The 11140-nt window shown below is 39.3% G+C and overlaps 1 protein-coding gene across 2 annotated transcripts in view; it reads left to right on the top strand.

The window, feature by feature from the left end:
• Positions 1-1833: 1833 nt before the first annotated feature.
• The window catches only part of CTTN (cortactin), a 23301-nt gene continuing 13994 nt past the window's right edge, over positions 1834-11140 (top strand). The window contains exons 1-8 of one of the 2 annotated variants that reach the window (XM_010286934.1): positions 1834-1929; positions 2343-2416; positions 3808-3937; positions 7207-7317; positions 8000-8054; positions 8585-8695; positions 9538-9648; positions 10285-10395. In XM_010286934.1, coding sequence (XP_010285236.1) covers positions 1834-1929; positions 2343-2416; positions 3808-3937; positions 7207-7317; positions 8000-8054; positions 8585-8695; positions 9538-9648; positions 10285-10395 — 799 coding nt within the window. The remainder of the gene's footprint in view (positions 1930-2342; positions 2417-3807; positions 3938-7206; positions 7318-7999; positions 8055-8584; positions 8696-9537; positions 9649-10284; positions 10396-11140) is intronic. The other variant, XM_010286935.1, reaches the window with a different exon arrangement.

Genomic DNA, 11140 nt, shown 5'->3' with positions numbered 1-11140 from the left:
TCTCTTTTGTAATTCGCTTTATAGAATGCAGGCTTGAGGTGTGGAAAAACGTTGGCGTTCATCTACATGACTTAGGAAGACAGGCGGTGGATTCTGCATTTTGTAAGGGTGTGTGTGTGAAATCCTGCCTTCCTTCATTATTGCTTGGGAGAATTTGAGGAGGAAGCAAAGAAATCTAGGCTTGAGGATCTTAGCTTTTGTTCTTTTAAATGCCTAAGTACAGCTGAATGCACGAAGCAAAACAATCAAGCGAATGCGTGACCCAAGTACTTTGGGGAAGAAGTTGTTTTGCCCAACTTGATACGTAGAGTAACCATGTTCATATGTATCTGCACTTCAGCTCTTGTTCAGAAGTGGAGTTCAGGTGACATGCGCAGTGTACAGCGTGGTGGAACATGGAGGGAGGGACACAAGCCGCCCCTCTTAGGAGTGACCATAGTTTTGTGTTGATTCCGAAGTTAGAACTTGGACCCCCCGTTGAGTTTTATTATTGAGCTGCTTAGGTTCCGCGTTCCAACGTTTTAAAAATTATAAATATGTAGTCTCATAAGTTATCTGTATATTAAGTAGTTTAATAAATGCCAGTTTGTTAATTGCTATAGGAATTTGGAGGTGGGAGACCTGAAGAAGCAGGAGGGGAAACATACCACTGCTTTGTCAGGATGTCATCTGGTCTGCTCTTAAACCCTTCTGTCAGGCCACTCTGTCATTTGCTACCGTGGTGTCTGACTGTCAGCTTTTCAGTTGCTCTCATTCTTGTTACCAGTCCTGAAATTTCTGAAATGCTCCATAAAACTGGCTCATTGGTTTATTCTGTCAGGCTGTAGAGTAAGCAGTGTTTTTGTTTTTGGGTTGGGTTTTTTTTGTCTGCACTTTACCTCTGGATTATTAGTTACTCATTTAAATGGGAGTTTTCATTCCACCTACTGGATTATGGTTGTGTGAATGAAATAGTCCATGGTAATTATCCTTATAATCTATTCTTAATTAGAAAGATAAAGGTAAGTGGACAGAATGATGGTATGTTAAAGAACTGAACTCTAGTGGAGTAGTGATGAAGAAAAGAAATCCTTCCTTGACTTTTGTACCTGAAAAAGCTGGGAGAACAGAAAGCTTTGTTTGTTGTTTTTGCTTTGCTTTTTAGAATTTGTTTTGATTTAGCTAGAATAAAGGGCATAAAATACACTGACTAGCACCAGGCAGGCCATGTATTCTGCTCACTAGTCACAGATTATCTGAGACACACAGTAACTCACTTACTCTGTACTTGCAGGCAAGTGGACTAATGTCTAGATTGCATGCAAATTCTTACAGTTGTTTGGATTTCTTTTATGATGCTGAAACTCATTACACAATAGAGGAAACATGTAGGTTGTACTGCCTGATGAACAGTATCATGCTAGTGATTACTAATGGCTGGGGAAAAAAACAACTATTCCTATGCCTTAAACATAAGCACGGGATCTAGAATTAGCAGCAGTCTTCAGTAATGGATGTTGTTTGGAGGCCTGTTTGAAGAGAACTCTCAGTGCAGTGAGTGAAGAAAAAACATATTAATTTGGGCAAGGAAAGACTTCTTTGTTCTCTTTGAAATCATGTCAGCGATTGCTCCCAACCTTTTTGCAGTGCCAGCAGGAAAACTGAAAGGGCTTTCAGACCAGCCTGAGAAGACAGCCTGAGAATCAATGGTCAAATCTACTTTCACTGCAAATATAGCTTATGTTTATGTGGTTAAATAACGTACTTTGTTGGGAATTTTGGATTGCGTCTATCATCTTATACGTGATATAAAATGAGTTGACATGTAACTGGAGTGTGACGCTGCTTCTTCTGATGGTGTTGCAGATGTGGAAGGCTACTGCAGGCCACACCATTTCTGTCAATCAGGATGATGGAGCCGATGACTGGGAGACAGATCCTGATTTTGTGGTATGGCTTTTGAATTTTATTGATTTGGCTTGTGTGAATCAATAAAAGTGTGTTATGTAACATGTTAGAGAGTAATTAATTCTTCAGAGTGGGGGCTATGTCTCAGCAAAATAAACTGATAGGAGCATATTCGTGCAAGGAGGGAGAATTAGCGTTTTGTGCCTGTGAGTGATTAACAAAACTACCTTGCCTTGGCTGGGTGCTGCAGAGAAATCTGTACGGAAGAGAACGTGTTCTCCGTGCATTTCAGCAGTGGACAAAGCACAGCAGAAGAGAAGGGAAGATGGTAGTAGCTGCTTTTCTGATTCTTCTGATCTTGCCAACTGCTGAAGGCTTTTGCTGTGAACTATAAAAGTGCAAATAACTAGTAATATCTTTGGGGTTTTAACTCTTTTTATGTGTGTCCTTCACAGAATGATGTGAGTGAGAAAGAACAGCGCTGGGGAGCTAAAACTGTGAAAGGATCCGGCCATCAAGAACACATCAAGTAAAGCAGCTCTTTTAAAATTTATTAATAGTCATAATCCCAGGTGACTTAATCAACTCATGTTCTCAGTTACTTGTATCTTCATAATTAAAACAAGAGTCTCTGTAGAAGATTGATTATTTGACAGATGGCTGGTCTTTCAAATATGTTAGTATCTTCAGATCTGAAATTAAGATCAGAACTATGGTGTAGGGACTCTTAAATCTCCCTTTGTAAGTGGAAATGTTATTTTTCCTGCCTCCTTTGTGTCTGGAAAGTTTCTTTCTTCTGTTTTGGTGCAAGAGCCAATACTGCCAGGGGAGAAGTTTGTACTGGGTGATCTGAGGAGCCTCAGTTGGGTACTTTAATCATATATTTAGTCCCTTAATTCTTAGGCTTTTTGTTTTTTGTTTTTTGTTTTTTTTTTTTTCCAAAAACTGCTACCAAAGTCATAAAAATTCTGGCAAAGTAACAAATTGAGCCCCCTGGCAGAAAAGCAAATGAATGCATCATGAAGGGCTGTGTGAGACAGAAGTGATCCATCATCTGAATCTTGTACTTGTTATGATATGTGTCTTTAAAGTAGTTTTAGGAGATCTGTGATTGCGATGTTCATATTGGTTTTGCTTGTATGTTTCTGGGGCATTGACCCTTATGGTATAAAGCTAAGAATAAGTGTTATCAGTGTTGCTAATGGAGAGACTGAACTGTGTGGCTTAGTTCAGGGGTCGTTTTTATTCTGCCCTATTTGGAGCGGAGTGGGGATGCTTATTGGCTGAATTACGCCTGAGGAGGCTTTAAACTTAGGTAGTCAGTGTTTTAAGGTACAGATTACCATGTTGGTTTGTCCTTCTTGTATGTAGCCTGCACTACCGTAAGTTCGATTCCTGAATATTGCAGGAGAACACTTGGGGAGGAGGAGGTGCATGTCTCCTTGCATCCTCATTTTGCATTACAGCTGTGTCCAGAATGCTCAGTTAGAATTAGAGTCCCGTTACCATAGGGACTGTATGATAAGAGATTACCCCTATTCTGAAAAGTTGCCATCTAAATAAAAAGCGCTGCAAAGAACTTAAATTAGGACATGAGAAGAAAATATGTTTCAGGCACATACAAATTCTAGGTAGTTGATTGCTTAAACAGCAAAATACCCTTTCATGTTAGTCTTCAAACCAATGCCTTTGTTTTGCTTTTTTGTTTTTTTTTCAGACAGTGTTCTGCAGTGAAATAAATTCTGTTTCTTAGAATATGATGAATATGCACTGAAAAAATGGAAAGGGCTTGAAAAAATACAAGTTGGCCAACTTCTAATTAGGATGATATTTTTACCATCTTTTTATTTTGCATCTTTTTGAAGTTATCTTCTGAAACTTTCTTAGTAAAACTTGCTGCTTAATTACCTGTCTTTAAAGTATTCATCAGCTGAGAGAGAACGTATTCCAAGAACACCAGAACCTCAAGGAGAAGGAGCTTGAAACAGGACCAAAAGCTTCCCATGGCTACGGAGGGAAATTTGGCGTTGAACAAGATCGCATGGATAAAGTAAGTATGAATGCTTCTCGGGGATGGTGATATACGCCTTGTCTTGCCTTGCCTGTGGCCAGCACAACTATATATGTGTTAAGCTTGTTAAAGGTGCAAAGTTTTTCCAGCTTTGGAACAACTATGAGCTATATACAGCAGTGGCTTGTTTCGGGGGTAAAAGCATCACTCTTACAGTGCTCTAACAAGAACACTTGTAACCACTGCTACCCAAATCTGTCAGGCCATCATGCTCTGTTCCCTCATTAAATCAAGATGCTCCTACAGAAAGAACTGAACTAAAGCACTTGAAGCATCAGGAACAAGTATTTCAGGTGGCAGATTAGGAATCTGTGAATGATGAGAAGTTCTGGGATGTGCAGTGGCCCCACATGTTTTTATTTGATGCTTGCTCTGTCTTTAGAGAAAGTCTGCTTACTTGTGTCCTGCGTAGATTCCCCTGGAGTCAAGATGCAAATTTCTAAAAGTATATTTCTAACTTAGGGAGTACTTAATGCATGAATAAATCCAGTTTGGTTTTTTTTTTTTTTTATTTCAATGCTGTGCCAGTTCTTCTATGCATACAAAGGTTGCCAAAGAATGAAGAAAAGGGTGTGCTGCTGTCTTTACATTAGAGGGCAGCTCTCTTAAACAGTGGTAAACTGTGAACAGTGACAAGTAATTCAAGTATTTAAAAAATCATTGTACTTCAGTCAGGTGTTTTACATAAGGACTTGATGGCTGTTTAAGTTACAGTCTATTAACAAAAGTAGTGATAATTCTTCAGGTAATTCCATTAGCCATGTGATAATTAGACAGGCATATCAACTTCTGGCTTGTTTCTTTCATGTACTCTGTTAAAATAGAGCCAAACTGTTTCCTGTACAAGAATGATTTTATTTTCTTACCTCTAGGTTTCTAGGAATTTGACAGCCTTAAATTTTTGCTTAATTCCCATATTCCAGAGTACATTGCTGTATAATTCTCAATGGGCCTTTGAAATAGGCTAACCTAACCTTTGAATCTGGGAAAGAAATTGCTGAGCAGATTCAACCATTAGGCCTGTTCTGCAGCTGCGTAGCTCTCTAGTGTCAGCAGGTTATCCCTCACCTGTGTCCATGGGGAAAAAAAAAAGAAACAAAAGTGAGTTTCCTGTAGGCCAGAATTAATCATCAGGAAAAACATGATGGTCATGCCCATCTGAGTGATACTGGTGGCAGGAGACATTCATAATTTATTTTTTTAATAAAGCTTTCTTCCTTATAACTATAGTTCTAAAACCTTATAGTTGAGATCTCTCCTTCACAGGTATCTGGGGGTCTGTGCAGGTGTGCTCGCATTAAGGCTTGGCTCATCTCAAGTAAATGAGTGTTACTGCAGTGGTGTTGATGGTACAGGTTTTTGCTGTATTTAGGGCAAAACCTTGATGCTGACTTAAAATGAACAGTTACATCATTCTGTATGCCAGACCTCTGTAACTGATTTAAAATGTGGCAGAGTATTGTGCTGAGGAATTATGAGGGCAATTTAGTCTGAAATACAGATTTCCAAGAGAAATCTTTTTCTAAGTCTTTTTAGAAAAGCGGTATGTTGTAATGCTTGGTATTTAATGCAATGCAGAAAGTTCTGGTACCACATAAAGCAAACAACATGCTTAAACTTTACCTACCTCAACTGGCATGACAAAAGAGGGATCACGTAAAACCACATAAAACCTAGGGTTTTCAGAGCTTCATGTCTTCCATAAATGTGATGGGTAACGGGAAGAAGAAAGGGAAGGTGAGAGCCTTTTTTGTTGCACTTAACAGAGACTCTGCTACAGAACACCTGCAAAACGAACAAGAGTATAACTGTTTCAGTCAGGAAAAGAAAGGAGCTTTTATATTGCATAGAAGTTAAGATAATATCTTATTATTGACATCTTTGTTCTGTTACCTGGCAATTACTTCGACCATTATGTGCTGTAATGTTTTGCTTTCCTACGTGCTGGGAATGTTCCCTCCAGCAGCTGTGTAAGAAAAGAAAGCAAATACTGGAAAAGCCAAGTTACTTATGGTTTCTAGACACCTTGTGTCCTCAAATTAATTCACCTTGTTCCAGCTGCTTGATACTGAGTACGAGATAAGCAGTTTCTCATTCCTCAAAGGTCAGAGCTTGGGGCAGCTGCTTGGAGGGTGCTCTGCTGCAGCCGCAGATGCTGACTGCCCTGCGCACGGGGACCGGTGCTGGGACCTGCGGTGCTGCAGGTGGGGCTGATGGTTGGAGTCAGGAAAGGTGCTTGCCACAGGGTACAGCCTCACGATCTAGACGCGGCTGCGTGTGGCAGGTTATGAGGTCTTCTCTTGCTGCCTCTGACAGGAATTGTGTGCATTTGAGCAACAGACTCAAATCTTCAATTAAAGAAGCAAATTGCAAGTTGCTCTGGCCAGCACTCAGTTTTGGCACAGTACAAGAAAACAACAATTTTTTGGCTGTGTTACGTACCTCAAGGTGCTAGCCTCTAACATGGATTCCAGGATCTAGAAGGGTATCCTAGTACTAGATTAGTGTAACACTAGCAAACGCTATCTGGGTGTACTTTCAGGCATGTAATTACATATCCTTGGGTCTTACCTGAAGCCAGTGATAGTGTGATGTAACTGTGCCTTGGCTTGCCGCATTCAGCTCGAGTTCCAGGGACAGGCTCAAATTGGAGACTGCGAGGCTGGAATGCCTTTGGCATGGGGAGGTCTGTCTTGATGTGGATAAGCTGCTTCATGTTGTGATGCCATTTGGCAAGCAAGGAGAAAATATGAAGAGCAGATGCCTAATTTTGGTTTATGCAGAAGATCAGGGTGCCTCCTTAAAAGAATATCAATGGAAAACCTAGCTGTACATGTATTTGCTTGCAATCTAATACCAGCTAAAACCGATCTGTAGCTATGTGCCTGAATACCAGCCTGTATATTTTATCTGGAACAAATTCTTATTTTTTGTCCTGCATGAACACCATCAAGATCCTCTCTGTATCTTTCTTGTTTTCATTCCCGTGGTTTTGAAGTAAAAATGCAGAGCGTAAAACAGTCTCCATGAATAGAGTCATTGCTGTCAGACGCTTTCTTGGTGCTTCCCTTGCCTAGGCTGTATCGGTAGCATGATGATTTTCAAGTGAGTAGCCACTTCCAAGGAAGTTGTAGTGATGCATGTTTATAATGAAGCTTATCCTCAGGTTACTTGGTTGCAGTGTTTTCTGTTACATATAGAACTGTATAGAACTGCTGCCTGTTTCTGAACTTTCCAATTTCTTTTAGTCAGCTGTTGGACATGAATATCAATCCAAGCTTTCTAAGCATTGCTCCCAAGTGGATTCGGTGAAAGGGTTTGGTGGCAAGTTTGGAGTACAAACTGATAGAGTTGACCAGGTGAGCAATTCCATCTCCTACTGCAGCTACTTGATGTAGTTGAGTTTATCATTTCGTACATACAGCTGAAAAATTCCAGTATCATAAAACGCTGGTGTGGTTTGCTCTTTCTGCTGTATTTGAAGTTCAGCCGTAAACTAGCACTGACTTGTTATGGAGATACGTTTCTCTTTAAAGCCAAACAGAAAAAAGCCCTTATGGGAAATAAAGCTAAAAAGAGATGTTAAAATATGCCTTTTAGCCAGGCAGAGTTCTTTGATGAGGATAAAATCAGCATGAATGCTACAGGAGGGATTTTGGGGATGGTTTGTCCTGTATCGCAACATGAGTTACTGGGCAGGATAATTGCTGTCCTGCTCCAAGACTCTGTAAGAACCCCTGCATGGAAATGCTGAATTCCTGTTGTACTGAATTGCTGAACCTGGTAAGACCAGAGTACGTTGCCAGTACAATTTGCTTTGGCAACGGATGACAAAAACCCTTGCCATGAATACATGTACTAAATATAAATCATGTAAATGAATATGGCCTATAAATTCAGTAGGTATTTATGTTCCCAATCAAGAAGATCAGAGCAATATGGGAAGACACAGGAACTTTTTGTGCTGTTTGTCTACTGAAGTGCATGCAGTTTAATAATATCTAACTCTTTGTCACACATGCAATTTTATTTCTCTTCCAGTCAGCTGTTGGGTTTGAATATCAGGGGAAAACTGAGAAGCATGCTTCCCAAAAAGGTAAAGTCGTGAGGTGGTTGCCTCTTTAGACACACTTTTTCAATAAATCATAGAATAGACCTCTATTCTTTTACTTTTGTAGAAGACCTCATTTAGCGAGGCCTCCACACGATGTTCTCAATGTATCAAATGTTGAGGGGTTTGGATGGAAGAGAAGATGAAAAAATGAATTTCAAAGCAATTTCATGAGTTGATGAAGTTTTAAGGCAAGGAAATAGCCTGTCATCTTGAATCTTACTTTTGTTTTAGAAGTGAGATTCAAGGACATTTTAGAAAGATTGGGAGTTGCTCTTTCACCCTGTGCTGTGCTGCACACTATTGGAAATAGGGAGCAGATTTAAGAGGAACCATCATAAACTATAGGACAGTTGCCCATCTTACTTTGTGTGTTTAAAATTAAACTTAATTTTGTGTGCTAAAGAGTAATATTTCATTTCTGAAATAACTTTTTCTGCCTCCATTGCTAAGATATGATGTTTTTATTAAAAGCTGCTTAATTTCATTTTTATCATGCTTAACTCACAATGCAGACTACTCAAGTGGTTTTGGTGGAAAATACGGAGTACAGGCTGACAGAGTGGACAAGAGTGCAGTGGGGTTTGATTACCAGGGTAAAACTGAGAAACACGAGTCACAGAAGGGTGAGTAGACACACGTGTTGGTGGTTTTGTTCTCTGATGTAGTAGGCATTTGTGATAGGCAGTATTGTAAAATACTGATTTTTTACATCTGTGCTGAAAGTTAACACTGAATAAAATTTATGTTGCTGAAAACTTTGACTGCTGAAAAAGAATCCTAAAACATAGGTTCTGATTTGTTTTAAGTGATGATCCAACTGCAGTTACTTTGGAAGCAGGGCATATAGGTTTGCCTGGAGTTTTTTTGCAACTTTCCTTGGAAAGCTGTAGATTCAAGTACTGAGATTGTAAGTAGTTGAACCACAACAGAGAAGCATTTCTAAAACAATCAGCTGTTTGTAGATGAAAACATTTATCAGAGTTTGTAGCGTTTAGAGTTAATATTTTGATGCTAATTGGGTTTCCAGGCATATCTGATCAAAAATTGAGCGTTTTATTGAAAATTTTGACATTTTTGCCATCTGTTTTCTGTTTATCTCAAATAAATGTTTGCACTCTAGAAATGCTAAAGAGAAGAAGGGGGTGTTTGTTTAAAAGCATCCAGGCTGTTGCTGACACGGTTTTTGAAGTTCACTTTGCTATAAGTGTCTTAAGAATTTCATCAAGGAGTCAAGTAGCAAAGTTGCTGATACCACCCAGCAAGCAGTTGGGTTGATGCTATTTAATTTTCCATCCTGAGAGAATGCATTCTGAAGAATTTATGACTTCAGTGTCTGGAATCAAGTGTCTGTGCTTCTTTTAATATGTAATGTAATGCAATGCAGCAGGTCTGATTATCACAATTTTTCAAGGTAATATTTTCGTATTGAATACTTACAAACAAAATTCTTCGCTCTTATCTCTAGATTATTCCAAAGGCTTTGGTGGTAAATATGGTGTTGACAAGGACAAAGTGGACAAAAGTGCTGTTGGCTTTGAATATCAAGGCAAAACGGAAAAACATGAATCACAGAAAGGTTTTTATTATCTTATTTAAAAATACGGGTTCAAATCTATCAGCCTTTTAAACCTGGGAAAAAATATTTTGTTTGCCTTTTTTTTTTTTGGTGGTAAATGTGTGTTTGCCCTTTATATATACAGATTTTTATTTCCCTTAAATGAAAAGGAAGGCATTGTAAACTGTCCCTGAGTTTCACAATCTGATTTCCAAGGGACCTAATGTCCCTAATATGTAGCTAATATGCATATTACTGAAATAAATGTGTAATTGCACAGGTCTGTGGTATTCAGAGGCAATATCAAGTCCTTCATGATCTATATATCTACGTTGTGCACATATATATATATGTGTGTGTTATATGGCTTTAGGTGGAAGGTGCATCAGATTCTTCAAATCTCAGAATATTGTTGGGTCTGTATGCTGTAATCTTCACTGGATTTGTGGTGCTTCCTCGCATTGTGGTCCTAAAGTTACTGAATGGGTATCCTTCCCCTCTGAAGTAGTGTAGCAGTGGGGAGAAAAGAGTGAAAGATAGTATTGTTAATGACAGGGCAGCTTATCCCATAATGTGTTACTGGTTTTTTTATTAAATACTGTTCACAGTATTACATAAACTGCAATAATAATGTTTTCTGAAACTTTATGCATACAGATTATGTAAAGGGGTTTGGAGGCAAGTTTGGAGTGCAGACAGACAGACAAGACAAATGTGCACTTGGCTGGGATCACCAGGAGAAAGTGCAGCTGCATGAATCCCAGAAAGGTATATCAGCTCACAATTCTTTGCCAGTCTTTCTCACTTCCCTCCTTTTGACTTTCCTCTCCCCTATATGAACCTTCCTTCCCTGGTATTGTTGGCCACAGCCTTACAGTAGCTGACATGAGTCTCCTTTTTCTGTGTTTGAACGGTTGCTGTGTATTGGTTGTACTGGTGTCTGCAAAGCAGATTTAACGCATCTGATACGGAGTCCCTGAAAGTTCAGACTTAGTGATAAGTTCTCACTGGAGAGGCTTCATGAGTCTGCACGTAGCCTGGATTTTTTTTTTCCTTTTTCATTTGAGTTTTGCAAACCGCAAATTAGTGATGTCTTTGCACTTTCCACAAATAATCTCCTGTTTCTGGTTTCTGTTATGTATACCCCTATTTTCATGCAGGGGCAATTCAGTATCGAATGCTGTCCTTTCTCATTGCCTGTGAGGTACCCTTTGCGACGAAATGCTGACACCCAGAAGAAAAGTTGCAAAATAGCAGTTGCTCCCCAGTCCGCTGCCAGTCACCCCTCTTAACTTAAAAGAAATTTTTTTTTTTTTTAAATTAAAGAAATTAGAAGTGATTGTCAAGATACTGTTCTGTTGGATGCTCCAGCAGATTTGTTGTATGAGAATTACTGGAAGCCCCCTTTTTTGTGCCCTCATTTTATACCATATATTAAAATGGCTGTTCTAAGGCAGCAGCAGGGAATGGTCATAGCTGTTAGCTGTGAGAGCTTTTTTCCCTCAAGCTGTGT

Source organism: Phaethon lepturus, unplaced genomic scaffold, assembly GCF_000687285.1.
Source record: "Phaethon lepturus isolate BGI_N335 unplaced genomic scaffold, ASM68728v1 scaffold25645, whole genome shotgun sequence".
In the NCBI taxonomy this organism is placed as follows: Eukaryota; Metazoa; Chordata; class Aves; order Phaethontiformes; family Phaethontidae; genus Phaethon; species Phaethon lepturus.
Note: the sequence above shows the minus strand (reverse complement) of the source record. Positions and strands in the feature narration are given on the sequence as shown.